The sequence below is a fragment of the Pristis pectinata genome, chromosome 33 (assembly GCF_009764475.1).
Source record: "Pristis pectinata isolate sPriPec2 chromosome 33, sPriPec2.1.pri, whole genome shotgun sequence".
NCBI classification, from domain to species: Eukaryota; Metazoa; Chordata; class Chondrichthyes; order Rhinopristiformes; family Pristidae; genus Pristis; species Pristis pectinata.
In genome coordinates, this window is record NC_067437.1 from 15,031,379 (window position 1) to 15,051,484 (window position 20,106).

At 51.2% G+C, this 20,106-nt stretch overlaps 1 protein-coding gene across 1 annotated transcript; it reads left to right on the forward strand.

The window, feature by feature from the left end:
* The first annotated feature begins 2,569 nt into the window (after nucleotides 1-2,569).
* Nucleotides 2,570-3,565, forward strand: LOC127585720 (histone H1.0-like). The gene has a single exon (XM_052043435.1). It carries the CDS (start codon nucleotides 2,699-2,701, stop codon nucleotides 3,290-3,292), a length of 594 nt encoding a protein of 197 aa, XP_051899395.1. The 5' UTR covers nucleotides 2,570-2,698; the 3' UTR covers nucleotides 3,293-3,565.
* Nucleotides 3,566-20,106: the final 16,541 nt, after the last annotated feature.

A 20,106-nucleotide genomic window follows, 5' to 3' on the forward strand; every position in this document is an offset into this window, starting at 1 on the left:
GCTGGAGGAGGGAAAGAGAATTAACATTTTTCATCCAGCACATCTGGGAAATTAATAACGTACGATATTGATTTAAACTGCGCAATGCAAATCCCGAACAGGTGTGCACTGCTACAACGCCGTCCCTTAATACCTGCAGAGGTGATGCGGAGAGCCGAGCCGGGCACTGGGAGGTCAGGACTTGTGCTGCAGGTGTGTGTCTGGAGGTGAAAGCGCAAACTGAGGGAGGTTTAACTGTGAATCTGTCGAATGGAGAGAAACTGCCCACGCAGTCGGCTTCGGGTTGTGGGGATTTCACCGCAGATTTAAGTAACTAGGGTTACTAGTCGGTGCTGGTCCGGCTAACTCTCTTTGGAGTCCAGATGAAGGGTCTCAACCCGAAATATCGACTGTCCATTTCTCCCCACAGATGCTGCCCGACCCGCTGAGTTCCTCCTGGATCTTGCTTATTGGGGACACTCCGTCACAAAGATCCCCAACCTCTGATTCCTTTAAACTGGAATCGGGGCTACATTTGCTTGCGAGTCCAACAATATGAGACGTCATTGATCCGCACCCGAGGGGGTTAAATTCCTTTTAACAATCTGTATGGAAATGCTTTAGCCCCTGAACCCGCACATTTCTGGGTTTGTTCCTTAATTTGGATAAAATGATCAAACTACAGATTTCTAGAGTGAATGAAATATTGCGCCCAGATTCAAGGTGTAACATTCACAGACACCGGACCTCGCCCGTGTGTGTTTGTCCTGAGACAGGTTTCGGGGCCTAATCCCCACCCCCTTCACCATCCTCCGCGCGGGATTTCAGACTCCGGCCACGATGCGAGGCCGTCGAACAGCGGCGCTGCTCAACCCAAATGAAATGTCCAAAAACCCGGCCACTCGCTGGTGCAAATCAAACTAACCTCCCACTTCTTTTGTTCAGACGCGAAGTTTGCAAGAAGCAAGACACGGGGGGTGGGTGGGGTGGGGTGGGGGAATTGCATGGGCCGAACGGCCTTACGCCTTGCTCTGCGGGTGCCGGCGGGAGGAAGCTCCCTGGTGCCCGGGCCCGGCACCACTCTCACTCCCGCCCGGGTCCGGGCGCTGGGCTGCACCGGGAGCTGCTGCGAGGCGCTCGCTGCTGCAACACAAGCGGGTACTTGCCCCAAACGGGAGCCCCGGGGGGGGGGGGGGGTGGAGGTGGGGTCCACTCGCAGGGAGCTCTCCTTTCACCGTCTGCGGTACAAAACAAAGTTCGATCCAAAGTGTCGTGCATGTTCCGTGTCCAGGAGCCGAGGGCTAGGGAGGGGTCGCCCTGTCGTGCACCCTCGCCACTGACCGTCCCTCCCAGCCACGAGGGCCTGGTACCGGATGGCTTCTGCCCTGGGCTGGATGGGCCGCCGGGACGCGGTGTGCCGCCTGTCCCAGTCCAATGTCCGCACCACCCGCTCAGCCCACGCACCGGGAGCCCCGGACCCCAGAGGGAGGGTGTGTGTGTGTAGGGAGGTGGGTTACACAGGAGAAAATCAGCTAAAATGGCGAACGCCGGGTTATCCTGTCAAACACACGCTGGGAGGAGAGAGAGAAACTTATATGAAAAACTTTTCAATCCGTCTCTCGAACCCAGAACCTCTCAGACTCTGTCGGAGGACAGGCTATGAAAGTCGAGCCCCCAAAGCCAGGGGAGTCCAAACTAATTTAGCCCAGGGTCAGTCTCGGCTGGAGGAGCCCAGCCCGAGTCAAACAGCAGGGGAGCGACTGCACCGTGTGTCTGACCTTCTAACCCCAAACAAAAACCCACGCCGGGCAGATCTGCCCAGTCACTCTCACCGAGGACCCTTTATTTAGCATCTGACCCTGCCGGACTCCCAACGGCAGCAAACACCGAAGATCCAATGGGTTTAAGCTAAAGTGAAAACAACAGCTCCTTTGGGCTAAATATAGCGGCTGCACTCGGAGCCTCTCTCCCCCCTGCTCTGCACCCCTTGGGTCGCTGCCGAGGGTAAAGGCGACGACCAACTGGCCCCTGCTCCCAATGCACCGAGGCTCAGCGTCTACCCCCCCCCCAAATTGGACGTGAAAATAAAGCCCTCGATGGATCTGCACTGCGCGACTCTCAGCGACCGGCGCCGGGCTGAGTTGTGTGTTAGTTGGCCGTCAATGTGGGCTTATTACACAAAGCCTCGGCGTCCCAACGCCGCCAGCCGGCCCTCTTCCTGCTCCTTAAGCCTTGCTCCCCCCGTTGCAATTGGGACCAGGCCGATCGGCCGCCGCCACCCTCAGATTTTTCAGCAGAAGTCCCAAATTTTGCAAGCGGCTGCAAAGTCCCGGCGTACTTTTGCCCCGATTGCAACGTCGCCGGGCGGCGGAGGGCTCCGGTTGGCGGTGCGGGACGGAGAGCAGGGAGTTGGCTGGCGGGGAGGGCGGGCGCGTTGACCGGCAGGCGCTGGGAAAAGGCCGGGCTCGGGCGTTTCTGCCGGCGAAGAAACACAGATGCGAGTGCAATTCGCCATTTCTGCCTCTCTATTGCTGCCAACAGCGGCTGTCCTCAATCAGGTCCGCGCTTAGCCTATAAATTCCCCGCGTCAGCCAGCGCCGCAGACGGGGACTTGGAGCCGGAGTGGGCAGGGTGGAGAGGTTGGAACTGACAGGCGGCCCGTCTAACTCAACGGTGGTGATAACAACCAAAAAGAAAACAAAAGAGACCTGTGATCACAATGGCTGACAACTCAGCTTCAAAGCCCAAACGTGGCAAAGCAGCAAAGAAACCCCCCACACACCCCAAGTACTCCGAGATGATCATTGGGGTGATCATGGGCTCCACCAGCCGCTCAGGCCTATCCCGACAAGCCATCCAAAAGCTGGTCAAGAGCCAGTACAAGCTGGCGGACAACGCGGACAGTCAGATCAAGCTGTCGCTCGTGAAGCTGGTGACCCGGGGGGTCTTGGAGAAGACGAAAGGTATTGGTGCCTCGGGGTCCTTCAAGATCTCCAAGAGTGGGGAGCCCCAGAAGGCGGTTAAGAAGGTGAAGAAGCCAGTGAGGAAGTCCGCCTCGCCCAAGAAGCCGTCCAAGCCCAAGAAGCCAGCCAAAGCCAAGAAGCCAGCCAAACCGTTGGCCAAAGCCAAGAAGGCCAAGGTGCACAAGGCAGTGAAGAAGGTGGCAGGCACGCCCAAAAGCGCAAAGAAAGCAAAGCTGGTGAAAACGAAGGTGGTGAAGGCGAAACCGGTGAAGAGGAATACCAAGAAGGCAAAAACCGTCAAACCACGAGCCAAAACCAGTGTAAAGAAAATGGCTTCCAAAAAGAAGTGAATGATTTCATCAAACGAGTAGCGACACAGACTTTAGCCATTTCTGTATATAGTTGTTTTAATTTTTTTTATCAAATTTTGTTTGATCTTTTACTGGGATGAATGCATATGAGTAATGCTAGCATTGTTGACATTTGCTATACTTTGTAGTCATTTTCATGTCATGATTTTATGTACAACATTGGTTAATTGAGCTTAGCCATGCATTGGAAAATAAATTTCTTATGAATCCAATTACCGTCCTGAAATTTCAAATAAAACAAAATCAATGCAATGAAGTGGCTTGTGCATCCTTTCTTCAGTGCTAACGTTTTTTTTATATAGGTTTCACGTGTCCGTTGTACCTGGGCCCCCATTTGATAAGACTGGGAAGGTTTGAAATGGAGGTCAAGGACCTTTCTCTGCCTTTCACCATCTCTAGGAATGGGATGGAAGGGAACGAAACCTCAAGATTGGCTTATCAGAACTCCCATAGAACTGGGCGTCTTTTACAGATTTTGTGACCTTCCTTTCTCTCTTCCTGGAGAGGCCTACCAAATTCTGGGGTGTGTGTTGTCATCTCCCATGTTCCTCCATTCTGGAAAGCAAGATACTGGGTGGAATTGTGCCCATTCAAACTTCCCAAGCAGCTGGTTGAGAACAACCTCAGCTTGCTCCAAGGCTAGGGATGGTTGGGGTCAGATGAAGCTTTCAAGACCCTGGTGGAGAGAGCTTTGGTGTTAATGGGTAACGAGAAGTGGTGCTTGGAAAGTGAGGCAAGATCAGGCATGAACTAAGTGAAAGGGTCAGCAGGCTCAACATGCTGAATGGCCTTTTGTTTCAGCCATGGACTGCCTAATATGGAGGCAAATGCCAAATCCATTCTTGTCAAGTGGTCCTGAGGACGACTTGCTCCTCCTCCATTTCTGATGGGTCTAACTAGGCCAAAGTTGGGCCCATGGACTATGCCACAGGTGGGAGAGGGTTGTATGGGTGGTTTGGGAGGAAGTTCACTCCTGCCATCTACACTGGGCATCTCTGGACTCCTGATGCATGGACTCGAGGTTCTCCATGCTGACTGCTCCTCCCCTGGGCCAGAGGTTCCCAGGAGTCAGTGGGGATGTTGTGTTTCTTCAAGGAGGCTTTGAGAACATCCTTGAATCCACCACAAATTTTTACTTAGGCTCCTTTGATCATTGACGAAGATAGGTTGAGAAGGTAAACATCTGCAAAACACACAAGAGTAGATGGTGGACAGTGTAGTCAATGGCTCAGGTCTGTGTTTGGCAGTGAACAGGATCCCTGGCACTTCACTTTTAGAGCAGTAATCCAAATCCCACTCAAGGTAATGTCAGGAAGGGATCCTTTGTCTGCGTGCTGTAGGGATCTATGTCAGTCACTTCAATTGCTTTTCACTTCTGACTCACAACTGACAGAGTCACCGAGAGACACAGCATGAAACCAGACCCTCTGGCCCACTGAGTCTACACCAACTATCAACCACCATCTTAATCCCATCTTTTAAAATTCTCCCCAAACTCCCATCAACTCCTCCAGATTCTACCACTCACCTGCACACCGGGGGCAATATACAGTGACCAATGAATCTACTGACCTACTTGTCTTTGGCATGTCAGGGGGAAACCAGAGCACCCGGAGGAAACCCACATGATCACAGGGAGAATGTGCAAATTCAACACAGACAGCATCGAACCCGGGTCTCTGGCATCTCCTTTTATATCCCCTCCTCCCCCCACCCACCCCAGTGGAGAAGATTAAGGGGCTACCTAATTAAGGTGTTCAAGATGATTAAAAGATTAAGTAGGCTTGATGGAGAGGAATTATTTCCTGTGGTGGGAGATTCCAGGACTGACGCAAATGATAATGAGAACAAGGCTGTTGAGTACACTGTCAGGAGGAACTTCACAACACAATGTGTGGTGGAAACTGGCAACTCTCCCCCTGCCAATAAGCTATTGAGGCTGGACCCTTCCGAAAATATCCAGTGGGACTGACGGCCTTTTGTTTAGCCAGGAGGATGCAGCAAAGACACAGGTCAATTACCTTCCAGATGAACAGTAGTTGAAGGTCATGACTGGTTCCTAGGTAACTCAAAACACCTTAGGTTGTCCCTGCAGTGGAGAGGACCACAGGGATGCTGATTGGGAAGGTGGAGAAGCGACAGAAGCACTTCTGTGAGATTGAGACTGGGTCAGTGGAAAGCAGAGGGGAACCTTACCTGGAATTATCTGCATTATACCTGTGAAGGGGAGGCAGTGCAGGGATGGGTGCCTGGCCCTCACTATTCACAATCTATATCCAGAATTTGACCCAGGGGAGCGAATGTGACATTTTCCAAGTTTGCCGACCACACAATACTGAGGATGTGAGTGGGGATAAGGATGCAGAGGGGCTTCAAGGGGGTAAGGACAAGTTGAGCAAGTGGGTAACGTGGAGTACTGTGGGCTAATGTGGGGTTATCCACTTTGGTGGAAAAAATAGGAATGTGGTGTATTTTTTTAACTGGCGAGAGATTGGGAAATGTTGCTGTTCAAATTTCCCTTGTCCATAGGTCATTGAGACCAACATGCAGGTGCAGTGGGAAATTAATAAGGCAAATGGCAAAAGGCATGTTGGCCTTTCTTGCAAGAGGATTTGAGTGAAAGGGGCAGGGATTCTTAATGCGATTATATAAGGCCTCGGTGAGACCACATCTGTGTACAGTTCTGGTACAGTTCTGGTCCCTTACCTGAAGAAGGGATGTGATAGCTCCAGAGGGATTGGAGCAAAGATTCACCAGACTGGTTCTGGGATGGCAGCTCTGTCACGTCAGCAGGCAAGGCCAAAGATTCCCAGGATTTAGAAGAATGACGGATGACCTCATTAAGACATACAAAACCTTTTGAGGGCCCAATCAGGGAGATTGTTTCCCCTGGCTAAGGAGTCAAGAACTAGGAGTCACAGGCTCAAAATAAGGGTTAGCCTTATTGCAGATTGCAATAAGGAATGGTCCACACAGAATCTTTTGGATTCTCACCCTCGAGGCCTGTGGATGTTCAGTCATTGTGTTCAAAGCAGACATCGATGGAGACAGGGGACAGGGCAGGGAGATGGTGTGGAGATAAAAGATCAGCCACAATCTTGTTGAATGTCGGAGCTGGTTTGAAGGTGGAGTGACCTACTCCTGCTGCCATTTCTTATGTTGTGAAGTTCTTATCCCAGACCTGGGGATGTTTGGTGCTGAAGTTGAGTTCCATTTCCCAGAACTAACACCCTCTACAATCAGGAGCACAAATATCGACATCAGAAATGACTGCAAACGACCAGTCAGTCACCATGTCAGTCAGTCGGGCTGGTGAAGTTGGCCATGTGACAGGAATGTGTTTACTGTCTAGGGCCAAGAAATTAATACCCAGTAACAATAATAGAGACACACAGCACAGAAACAGGCCCTTCGGCCACTGAGGCAACACTGACCATGGACCCATTTATACTTATCCTACATTCATTCCAATTTTTATTCTCTTCACATTCCCACTAACCTCCCCCTCCCCATCCCTGATTCTACCACTTACCTATTAAAGGCAATTTACAGTGGCCAATTAAGCTACTTTTGGGATGTGGGAGGAAACTGGAGCACGCGAAGGAAACCCACCCGGTCTCAGGGAGAACGTGCAAACTCCACACAGACAGCACTTGAGGTCAGGATCGAACCTGGGTCACTGGAGGCAGTGGCTCTACCAGCTGCACCAGCGTGCTGCCCCTAACCTTTCCACAAACTGCCTTTAATCCTCTGAAGAAAAGGGTGTTTGAAAGCTCAGACCCTGCACCAAGCTCAGGGTCTCCCGAGTGGCGTGGTGCAGCCTTCCTGGATGTGTAGGAGTCATGGGCAACTTACAAAAGGCAGCCAGGTTTCCCACCAATGTTGCCTCCATAATTCCCCCAAATCTACTGGCAAGATGGACAGACCACCGTCAGCATCCTCTCCCGAGCCAACATTCCCAGCTTCCAGATTCTGACCACACTCAGGCACTTCCAAGGTCATCCACACGGCTGATGCCAGACTCCTGACACAAGCCCACTGCTTCCAGCTCCGTAATTCCCAGGAAGGATGGGGAAAGTGCTTCCAGTACCTCACGTGCTGACGGGAATCCCTGGCCCAAGGCCACTCAGAGAGGCACGGAGCACTCTGACTTGGAGCACAGGGATACCACACACAAACATCGGAAGGAACATGCAGCAATCCAGTGTCTTGACGCAGGGAAGGGTTCATGCCTGAGGGGCGGCATAGTGGCTCAGCGGGCACAGCTCCAGTGACCCGGGTTCAATCCCAACCTCGGGTGCTGTCCGTGTGGAGTTTGCACGTTCTCCCTGTGACCTCATGTATTTCCCCGGACACTCTGGTTTCCTCCCACATCCTGAAGGTGTGCTGATTGTCGGTCAATTGGTTCCTGATAACTGTCCCTGGTGTGTAGGTGAGTGGCAGAAGGATCAGGAGGGAGTTGATGGGCATGTGAGAGAGAATAGATTACAGGTAAGTGGGGGAATAGGATCAATGGGATTGCTCTGAGAGCAATGGGCCGAATGGCTTTGTTCTATATAGTAAGGAAAATTTATGAAAAATTATCCTGAAGATCACAGAACTGGAATCATCCTCGATCCCTAGGGACTGCCTAAGAAGGAGAGGGAATCCCCTCTGGCAAAAACCCACCAAGCGTACCTGGTGTGGTGGTGACATTCTCCAAATGTCACCAGAGGATGTAAGGGCAGGTGTTGCATCTCCTGTGGTTGCCTGCAGTGAATGGATCACGAGAGGGGTGAAGGGGTCCAGTGGGATTGGAGACAGGAAAAGGGGTCCAAAGTCTCGGGTGAGAATTCCTGGGCAAAGAAATAGGCACGAAGACAGAGGTAGTGGAAGGAGAATTCAAGGTCATGTCGAGCTCAGAATTCATTGAGATGGGGGTGAAGTGGTTGGTGGGGTGGAAGGTGAGGACCAGAGGGACTCTGTTCTTGCTCTGTCTGAGAGGAGATGTGGTGAGAGCAGAGGTGTGGGCAATGGGTAGGATGTCAGTTAAAGTACAGAGGAAGTCACAGTTCACAACAAGGAAGTCATCTCAGAGTCATCTTGGTGGAAAGTCTCATCATTGGAATAAATATGATGGAGATGGAAGGTCTGGGGGAATGGAGTGGAGGCAGGGTGGGAGGGAGTATAGTTGAGGTAGCTGTGGGAGTCTGTGGGCTCATGGTGGGTGTTGGTGACCAGCCTATCTCCTGGAACGGAGACAGAGAGATCCAGCAAGGGAAGGGAAGGGTCAGCGATGGACCATGTGAAGGGGAGAGCAGAGTGGGAATTGGCAGCAGAAGTGATGATATTTTTGAGGTCCACAGGACTGTAGGATTCAGTCGTCAATGGAGGGGGCCGGGTTGGATTTGGAACAAAGACTGTTCCATGTATCTCACAAAGGGGAAGGTGTTCAATGTGAGAACAAGTTCAGCCAGGCCGATCAGCAGTTCATCGAGGTAGTACAAGGGAAAAGCAAGAACTGAATGCAGAATATGGTGCTGCACCTACAGAGAAAGTGCAGTGCAGGCAGACAATAAGGTGCAAGGCCATGACAAGGTAGATTGTGAGATCAAGAGTCTATCGTATCATACAAGAGGTCTGTTCAAGAGTCTTATAACAGTGGGAAAGAAGCTGTCCTTGAGCCTGGTGGTATGTGCTTTTGTATCTTCTGACTGATGGGAGGGGGGAGAAGAGAGAATGTCTGGGGTGGGGGGGCATCTTTGATTACATTGGTTGCATTACTGAGGCAGCGACAAGTGTAGACAGGAGGGGAGGCTGGTTTCCGTGATGTGCCGTGTCCACAGTCTGCAGGATGGAGGTGTCGAGGCATTGTATGGGACTAGGAAATTGGAAATGTTCAGGCAGAGTGTCACAGATGTAAGTGGGAAAAGATTGGACCAGGGGAGAAAGGGCAGAGTCAAGGCAGGAAGAAATAAGTTTGATGGGGCAAGAATGGACTGCCAGGACAGTCCCATTTGTGGATCTTGGGCAAGAGGTAGAAGGGAGTCGTACAGGGCTGGGGCACAACAAGGTTGGAAGCTGTGCGGGAAAGTTCTCCTGAGGAAATGAGTTGGGAGACGTGATGTTCAATGGTGGGATCATGGTCCAGAGGGACGTTTGACAATGTGCCTGAGAGCTGATGTTTAGAGGTGGAGGCCAGTTCACCAGACCACAACAGCACCACTGTTAGATGACGAGGTCAGGATTGGTCCTCAGTGAATGGAGAGTTGAAATTTAGAGGAGGGTGGGTTAGAGTGGGTGAGAGGAGTTGAAAAAAATCAAGCAGTCAATGTCCTACAGATGTTAGCAATGAATGGATCACGAGAGTGTTGGAGGGCAGATGAATGGGTCCAGCGGGATTGGAAGTTCTGGAGGCAGGACAAGGGGTCCGAGGTCTCAGGTGGGGATTTCTGCGCAAAGAAATAGGCACGAAGGCGGGTGTGGGTAGAAGGAGAATTCAAGGTCATGTCGAGCTCAGAATTCATTGAGATGGGGATGAAGCCGAGACTTCTGCCGGGGATTGAGCATTCAGCATCAGAGAGGGGAGGGTCAGGAGGGATGGTGAAGACATGCCAGGGGCTGGGGCGCTGGGAGGGACGGGGGTCGGAGGGGAAGTGAAGGGGAGAAGCGTGTTGGAATACAAGAGCTGTTGAAGTTCGTGATCTCTTACATCAGCAAGGAAGGGAGAGTTGGTGCTGTTGCAGAGAGAAATCACGTGGTACTGAGAGGGTCTGAAGATGCGATGTCAACACTGCCTTGAGAAAGGTTGAATAGTTTGACCGTGCCTGTGATCAGGAAAGGGTCTGAATTGCAAAGGGGGGAATTTCAGAGGAAATTTCATGGGATGAGTTGGAACTGGAGATGCCTCATCTGTCTTCCCACCTCTTCCCTTCCCAAACAGTCCTTCCAGGTGAAGCAGGGATTCACTTGTACCTCTTCCGATCTAGTGGACTGCATCTGGTGTTCACATTGTGGTCTCCTCTACACTGGAGAAACTGAAAACACAGACTGGGTGATCATTTGTGGAGAACCTGCGTTCATTCCACAGGGGTGACCCTGAGTTTGCTGTTGCCTGTCACTTTAATTCTCCATCCCACTCCCACTCTGGCACTGTGGCCTCCTGCACAATGAGGCCCGACACAAGCTTGAGGAACAACACCTCACCTTCCGCCTGGGCACGTTGCAGCCTGCAGGACTTTAAACTTCTAGTAACACTCCTTCCAGCTGTATCAGAATTGGCTACTTCCTCTGTGAGTCATTGACTGTGACATTGACTCAATATTCCTCTCTCCGTTAGCACAGCCTCACCCGCTGGGCACAGCCTCACCCGCTGGGCACATCCCACAGCTCTGCATTCCCCAACATTTTACACCCCTTTATCTGGATTCTAACTGCTGCCATCAACCCACTGACCACTACTTATCCCCATGACAACCCTGGCATCACCCTATCAGAGATATTCCCTTTGTCCTACCCAGAATTTAGCCCCAGTGACGATGAGGGATCAGTGATACATTTCCAAACCGCGGTGATGCTCGACCTGTAGGGGAACCTGCAGGTGGTGGTGTTCCCCTGCGTCGGCTGTTCTTGTCTACCTCGAAGGTCGGGATGGCCTGGGTGTAAGGCATTTTGTGGATGGTACACACTATGACCAAGGTATACTGGTGGTGGAGGGAATGAGTGTCACGGGAGTTTGATGGAGGGGTGAGCTGTTTTATTCTGGATGGTGCCGAACTTCTTAAGACTTGTTGGAACTGCAATGCACAGGCAAGCGAAGGGCATTGCCTCACCCCCCTGACTTGTGCCCTGTAGGTGGTGGAGAGTCCTTGGAGTGTCAGGAAGTGAGTGACTCACCGCAGGATACCCAGCCTCTTGCTGCCTGACCCCCAGGATGTTGATGGTGGGGGACCTGACCTGATCCTGATGGAGGTAATGCCATTGAAAGTCAAGGGGATGTTGGTGGAAGTCGCTGCCGGGCACTTTTTTTGGAACAAATGTTACTTTTCAGCCCATGGCCGAATGTTGTCTCGGTCTTGCTGCTTGCAGGCAAGTCAGGTCTAGTTTATTGTCATGTGCACAAGTACGGTGAGATACAGGTACAATGAGGAACTTGCTTGCAGCAGCTTCACACTTAGGTACAGAACATAAATTATGCATAAATTATACGAGACAATGAAGAAAAAGACCGCAAAACAAGATATTAGTGCAAAAAATCCACAATCAGAGACAAGTCCATGGTAGTTCCAGAGGTGGTCCACAGTGTTCCGTTGCTGAGGTAGGGTTAGGGTTGTGCAGCTCAGTTCAAGAACTAGATGGTTGAAGGGAAGTAGCTGTTCCTGAACCTGGTGGTGTGGGACTTCAGGCTTCTGTACCTCCTGCCCGACGGTAGCAGCAAGAAGAGGGTGTGAGCTGGATAAGGGATTGCTTCATTTGCTGTGGAATTGTGAATGGAATTGAACATGGTGCAATCATCAGTGAACACCCCCACTACTGTTTTTACAGTGGAAGGGAGGTACCAGAGTTCTCAGCCATGGGGAACGAAATGAGTTGGCTGCAGACTGGCTCCTGTGGTGTTGAGGAGTGGAAGTGGATCATCTGTTTGGCAGTTAGTAAGTGTGGTCTGTGTGGCTGGTCAGACTGTTGGGTCCATGTTGTCAGCTCAGGGAGTCAGTCCATTGTGTTAGTGCTCCTGGTCAGTGTGTCGGAACACTGCTCCAGGTAAGGGTGCAAGGTCAGTGTTTCTGATGTGTGTAAGTCAGTGTGGCAGATCAGTGTATATGATCATGTGCGTGAGGTGATTGTGTCAGCACAGTGTGTCCAATCAATGTGTCAGTTAGTGTGGAAGGTCAGGGTGTTCAGGTCAGAGTGTCACGTCAGTGAGTCAGTGTGTGTCTCAGAGCAGTGTGTCAGGTCACTGTGCAAGGCCAGTGTGTCAGTTCTTCAGGTCACAGAGCAGGGCACTGATTCAGGTGAGTGTCAGAGCATCCTGTCAGGGCAGTCTGTCATGTAAGTCTGTCCAGACAGTGTGTACAGTCAGTGTGTTAGGGCAGTGAATCGGTTACTGATCCAGGTCTGTGTGTCACAGTCGGTGTCCCAAATCAGTGTGTGAGGTCAATGTGCCCAATCAGTGTGTGAGGCTAGTGTGTCCAATCAGTGTGTGAGGTCAATGTGCCCAATCAGTGTGTGAGGCTAGTGTGTCCAATCGGTGTGTGAGGTCAATGTGCCCAATCAGTGTGTGAGGCCAGTGTGTCCAATCAGTGTGTGAGGCTAGTGTGTCCAATCAGTGTGTGAGGTCAATGTGTCCAATCAGTGTGTGAGGCTAGTGTGTCCAATCAGTGTGTGAGGTCAATGTGTCCAATCAGTGTGTGAGGCTAGTGTGTCCAATCAGTGTGTGAGGTCAAGGTGCCCAATCAGTGTGTGAGGCTAGTGTGTCCAATCAGTGTGTGAGGTCAATGTGTCCAATCAGTGTGTGAGGCCAGTGTGTCCAATCAGTGTGTGAGGTCAGTGTGTCAGTTCATTACATCAGGTCATTGTGTTAGGTCAATGTCCCATGAGGGGTATCAGGTGGGTGAGCAGGATCAGTGTGTCAGGTCCCTGTTCTAGGTGATGTACCAGCTCAGTGAGCCAATCAATGTGTCCTTCCAGTGCAAGGTCACAGTGTCAGGATATGTGTCAGGTCATTGTGTTAGTCACTATGTCAGGTTACTGTGAGTCTGATCAGTGTGTCAGCCCATGTGTAAGTCACTATTCTAGGTCGATGTGTGGTGGAGAACTCCAGTTTGGAATTTTCAGCCAGGCTTTCATGTGGCATTTTCTGGGATTAAGTGCCTGATGTGCAAAAGGCTGGTGTGTCATCCAAGGCTGGTGTGTTGTCCAAGGCTGGTGTGTCGTCCTAGGGTGATGTATCATCCAAGGCTGGTGTGTCATCCAAGGCTGGTGTGTTGTCCAAGGCTGGTGTGTCGTCCTAGGGTGATGTATCATCCAAGGCTGGTGTGTTGTCCAAGTGTGCACTGCTGGGCGTGCATTCCTGAAGGTGATCCAGGTGTGCGTTCAGGTGTCTCCTCTGGACCTCATTTCCAGGTGAGTGATCCAGAGGTGAGATCCAGATGTGTTTTCACACCCAGGCTGCTGTCCCACCTGCATTCCAGTTTTGACATCTAGATGTGACTGGGTGTTCCAGATGTGCCATTACGGGGGCACATTTAAACACGATCCAGCTGCGCAATGCAGGGATGGTTTATAAGCCCATGGTTCAGGTTAATTCAAGCAATTATTTCTATCTTTACTCCATACAAAGTGTTCAACGTGCGTAATCCAGGGAGAGATTTTCAGCATGCATTCCAGGTGTGTATTCCAAATGTGAATTCCAGGTGTGAGTTCCAGGGATAACTTCCCTGGAATTCTGTCTGTATTTTCCAGATGTGTGACCCACCAGTACAGGTCAGGTGTGTTTTCGAGGTGTACACTGCAGACAGGTGTACACTGGATGCATTGCAGGTGCATTCCCAGAGGCAGATGCTCAGATGTACGTTATCGTAGTGGGCTCTGGGTGTGCATTCCTCGTATATCTTCCAAGTGTGCAGTCCAGGCGTGCACTCCGGATGTTACTTTTCAGGTGTGCAACCCAGGTGAGTGATCCAGGTGTGGCCACAGGGATGTGGCATTGAGTTTACAGTCAGGTTACCCATATTAACTAGTGAAGTATGCTGGAGCACTGAGTGGCCTACTCCTGCTCCTGGTTTAGACACACACATATATCTTTAAAGATTTAATTTACAAAATTGCTTGTTCCTTCCTGGGATATGGTCAGTGAATTGTTCTAATGTGATTGGTGGCCCAGCCATCTTGATGACATTGCAGTGCCAGGGAACCTCTGGATTGGCACCTAACACTGGAAGGAAGCAAGTGCTTGCCATTGAGACCACTAGAGCCCGCCACAGCCCCACTGCTGATAACTCCCAAAAATAAATTTGTTCTCAGCCTCAAATGGGGAGGATGAAAAGAGAAGGGGAGTGACCTGGTTAGTAGTTGCCTCAGCAGCAACATGGCCGAGAACTCTAATGTTCACATCACTGTTACTGCAGATACAAAATGGCACTCATCAAACATAAAACAGTACAGCACAGGAACAGGCCCTCTGGCCCACGATATCTGTGCCGAACATGATGCCAAATTGAACCAAATCCCTTCTGCCTGCATATGATCCACATCCCTCCCTTCCCTGCATGTTCATGTGTCTATCTAACAGCCTCTTAAACCCCACTATCCTATCTGCTTCCACCACCAGCCCTGGCAGCGCGTTCCAGGCACCCATGGCTCTCTGTGTGAAAAAAACTTGTCCCACACATCTCCTTTAAACATTCCTCTTCTCACCTTAAATGCATGTCCTCTAGTATTTGACATTTCTACCCTAGGGAAAAGATGCTGACTGTCTACCCTGTCTATGCCTCTCATAATTTTACAAACTTCTATCAAGTCTCCACTCAGTCTCCGACACTTCAGAGAAAACAACCCAAGTTTGTCCAACCTCTCCTTACAGCTCATACCCTCTAACCCCGGCAGCATCCTAGTAAACCTCTTCTGCACCCTCTCCAAAGCCTCCCCATCCTTCCCGTAATGGGGAGTCCAGAATTGCACAGAATACTTCAAGTGTGCGCTAACCAAAGGTTGGGGCATTAGGTCCTTGCTTGTGTGGGATGTTAGGTATTGCTGGGATGTGACTGAGCAGGGTTCTTGATGACGACTTTGAGTGCAGATGGGCCCTTGTGTACCTGAGGTTCCCCTCTGTTACTGTTTCATTTCGATGTCAACGAGATCCAAGATGGTGAAGATGGTCGGAGATACAGACCTTGAGCTGAGTGTGGATAGAATCATTCTTAGAGTCACCTAACACTGAAACAGGCCCTTCAGCCCACTGTGGTCATTACTACAGTGGCATACCTTGTAGTCCTCTGCATTACAGCTTCAGCAGAGACCCCGGTTTGATCCTGACTTCAGCTGCTAGTCTGTGTGGAGTTTGCCCATTCTCCCTGTGACCGTGTGGGTTAACCCCGTGTGCTCCACTTTCCTGGTAGGATAATTGGTTGCTGTAAGTTGCCTATAGCATGTGGGGAGTGTTCGAATCTGCAGGGAGTTGATGGGAATGGGAGGAAATTAAATGGGATTGGTACAGGATGAGTGTAAGCGAGTGCATAATGGCCAGCATGGAGAGTGGGCTGAAGGGCCTGTTTGATTCGATGAGTCTCCACTCATCCTATTTCCCAACACTTGACCCAGAGCCTTCTCTGTCCAAATACTTCTTAAATGTTGCAAGAGCCTCCGCCTCAGTCAGTGTGTTCCAGATTTCAACAACTGTCTGGGTAAAAATATACTTCCTCAGAGCCCCCCCCCCCCCCCCCCACTGCCCCTACCCCTTCCGGTAAACCTATGCCCTCTGGTCATAGACACCTCTGCCAAGGGGAAGGTCCCTCAATCTCTAGCCTATCCATGCCTTTGTGGGTAGCCTCTGTCCTCTTGTGTCTCACGTGAGGTACGATAGGAGACCAATCAATGCTCCACCATTTAGTTCGATCACAGTTGACCTGTGCCTTAACCCCACCCTCCCACACTGCTCCCATGACCCCCGCCTGTCGTGCTCTCCGTTTGTTGGGCTGTCAAGCTCCCAGATGCTGACTGACGCTGGCCTTGTCTACACCCGCTGCTGACCAACACCATCCGGGGGCCGACGCTGAATGGTCGTAGGGCCTCACATGATGTAATTGAGACACTTGGGCGGGGCTACAACAAGCCCTGCCCCTAAACCTCTACCAGAAAGGCTTTGACTGACAACAAGCCCCACCCCCTTAGTTTTGCCACTTGTCAAAGCTGTCGATGTTGTCAACGGTCCCGGAAACCCCCAACATTTCGGGACCTCAAATTATTGAAAGTGAACAATTTAAATTAAAAATGACTGGAAATGATCATAACAGACGGGAATAATTTAAAGAAGGGAACTGATCTCATTCTCTCCTGAGAAAGCCATGAACTGTGGATCCGGTGTCGGATCCGACCCAATCCCAGGGGCGGTGCCGGAGTTTCCAGCAAGCTCCCTGATCTGTGGGGAATCCAGTGGGGGATTGCAGTCGGGAAATTGCTGGAAAATTTTGTTTCAAACTTGCCAGAGTGTGAGAGTGAACAACAGCAGATTCTGCCCAGAACTGTCAGAGAAAAGGCAGGAAAATCTGGGCCCTCATCTCCCGTTACTTTGGGATTTTGTTTAATTCGTTAGTGGCAGACTCCCGCAGCTGGGCTGTGTCGGGCTCCTGAGACCCCTCCTGTTAACATGTGAAACTATATTTCTGTGGCACTGAAAATATTTCAGTTGATAATATGGCAGGGATTCATTTTCTTACACACGATTATAAAACTCGTAAAACATTCCCAGCAGTGGACCGGTAGATACAGTGACTAATGAAGAGGAGAGCAGTTCTGGTCACCTCATTATAGGAAGGATGTGGAAGGTTTAGAGAGGGTGCAGAGGAGATTTACCAGGATGCTGCCTGGATTGGAGAGCATGTTTTATGAAAATAGGTTGAGTGAGCTACGGCTTTTCTCTTTGGAGAGGAGGAGGATGAGAGGTGACTTGATAGAGGTGTACAAGATGATAAGAGGCATAGATCGAGTGGACAGTCAGAGACGTTTTCCCAGGGCGACAATGGCTAACACGAGGCGACATAATTTTAAGGTGATTGGAGGAAATATAAGGGGGATGTCAGGGGTAGGTTTTTTACACAGAGAGTGGTGGGTGTGTGGAATGCACTGCCTGCAGAGTTGTGGGGGCAGATACATTAGGGACAGTTAAGAGACTATTATATAGGCACATGAATGATAGAAAAATGGGGGGCTATGTGGGAGGGAAGGCTTAGATAGATCTTAGAGCAGGATAAAATGTCAGCATAACATTGTGGGCCGAAGGGCCTGCACTGTGCCGTAGTGTTCTATGTTCTATGAAACAGTTCAACGCAAGTGTAATCCAGGCAAGGGGAGCGAGGGCAGATAGTGACACAGGAGGAGGTCAAGATTAATTCCTAGAGCGCAGTGGCGCAGTTACTAGAGTCGCTGCCTCATGGCTCCAGCGACCCAGGTTCGATTCTGACCTCCAGTCCTGTCTGTGTGGAGTTTGCACGCTCTCCCTGTGGCCTCTGGGTGCTCCAGTTTTCTCAAATGTGCCAAAGGGCTGTGCGGGTTGGTAGGTTAATTGACCGCTGTAGATTGCCCCATGTGTGTGGGTGAGGGGTAGAATCTCGGCGGGGGGGAAGAGGGGGTTGATGGGAAAGTGAGGAGAGTTAAATGGGAGGAGTGTGAATGGGTGTTTGATTGTCCATGTGGACTTGGTGGGTCAAGGGTCCTGTTTCTGTGCTTGATGGGTCTGTGACTCATCATGGCGGCTGTGCCTTCACTATCAAAGCCCGAGGCTCAGGAACTGCCTCCACATAAACCCTTCAGCACCACATGGAGCACTGCAGGAACTCAGCGGGTCAGGCAGCATCTGTGGAGGGGAATGGACAGTCGGCGTTTCGGGTCGAGACCCTTCATCTGGACTGAAAGAGGGGAGACGGGCAGTATGGAAGGGGGGGAGGGAAGGGGTGGGGTAGGTGGTGGGTGGGTCCAGGTGAGGGAGTGGTAATAGGCAGGTGGGGGAGGGGGGAGGGTGAATAGTGTCAGAAGCTGGGAGGCGACAACAAAGGGCTGAAGATGATGGAATCTAGATGAAAGACACTCCGATGCTGGAGGAACTCGGCAGGCCAGGCAGCGTCCGTGGAGAAAAGCAGGCGGTCAACGTTTCGGGTCAGGACCAGTCTAGAAGTCCTGAAGAAGAGTCCCTGACCCGAAACATTGACCGCCTGCTTTCCTCCAGGGACGCTGCCTGGCTTGACGAGTTCCTCCAGCATCATCGTGTTTTTCATGTCGATGTGGGAATGGGGAAAGAGAATTAAATTGGCCGGCAACCGGGAGATCCAGACAGTGCTCCCAGGACAGATCTCCCCCATCTGCTTGTCACCTCCCCTTACCTGGATCCACCTATCACCTGCCAGCTCTTGCTCCTCCCCTTCCCACCCATCTCTGACTATCTGCCCTCTTTCTTTCAGTCCAGATGAAGGGTCTCGACCCGAAACGTCGACTGTCCGTTCCCCTCCATAGGTGTTGCTCCAGATTCCAGCACCCACAGTCATTTGTATCTGCATAAACCATTAGTTCTAAGGCAGAAGTTCCCTCCACCTGTCCTAACCGTCCCCTGTTGCTCAGGTAAAGCCACTGAGGATGTGCCCTGGGACATTTTATGACATTCAAAGCACTGTATAAATACGAGTTGTTATTTTAATGTCAAGGGAACAAGATTGGTGCCAAAAATAACACCATTTCCCTTGGGACTGGGGAGAGAACAAGTTCCCACTGATCGCGCTCTCTGCTTGTTTCCCTGAGGCTCAGTGCTCACCTTACGTCGCCAGGTAAGTGGAATCCTCACACTTAAGGGCTGTGGAAGTGGGAAAAATTTCTATCCACCCCTAATGCATTGGAAAATCTGCCCCATAACGGATGCTGCTCTGGTTACAGAGATCTCTGCATCCGTCCTGCCCAATCCCAGGATATCCCTCCTCAAAACCTGAGGGAAGTAATCAGCACCTCATCGGAAAGCAGTAGCCAGGAGAGATGGGAGGAAGAGTAATCTACCAACCCGCACGTCTTTGGGATGTGGAGGAAACCCAGGGGAAACCCACGCGGTCGCAGGGGCAACGTGCAAACTCCACACTTGACAGCGCCAGAGGTCAGGATCGAACCTGTGTCTCTGGGGCTGTGAGGCAGCGGCCCTACCCGCTGTGCCACTGGAGTCAGATACAGGACAGGCCAGGACGGCAGATTTCCTCCCCTGAAACACAGCAGTGAAAGGGATGGGTTTTACAACGATCCAGTGTTACAGTAATGAACCTAATGTTTTTTTTATATTTCAATTTATTTAATTACTTGTATTTAGATTCCCCATTTGCCCTGGGATTTCAACTCATGTCCCTGGATCAGTGGTCCAGAGTGCTGGCTGCCTGCCCAGTAAGGTAACCACTGTTTCCCAGGCCCATTGGCGAGGTGTTGGTGCTACTGGTCCATTCCCACCATGGTGACCAAACCCGGCTCCCCTATCCCCACCCTTCTCTTCAAACCCGCCAGCACCATCCACCCCCCCACCTGTAGTCATGGCGACCAGTTCCAGGTTCCGCCCACTCCCCAAGGAGGACCGGCAGGTGTCCTGGGCCGATGGTGAGGTGGACCCAGCTCACACCCTGTCCTCCCACTGGACTGTCCACCACCTCCCCCAGGGACCACTGAAGGCAGAACATATTCTGCAGCAACTTTATTGAACCTGGGAAACTATTCTGGTTTTGGACTAACGAATCCTTTGTCCTTTCCACACTGGAGCCCTGATACCCTGGTCCGGGTACGTAACAAATGATTACACGCTGGGTGCCAGGAGGGTGTTCCCCCGTCGGGAGTGTGGGGCCAGGGGTCACTCAGGAATGAGGGCTTGGCCCTGAAGGGGAATTTCTTCACCCAGAGGGTGGTGAATCTTTGGAGTTCTCTACCCAAGAGGGCCATGGAGGCTCGGTCACTGAGCTCACCTGGAATGGAGATCCATGGAGGATCTTGACCTGAGACACCGATTGTCCACTTCCCTCCGGCTGCCTGACCCACTGAGTTCCTCCCGTGCATTGTGTGTGGCTGCACGGACCTCTGGTTATTGG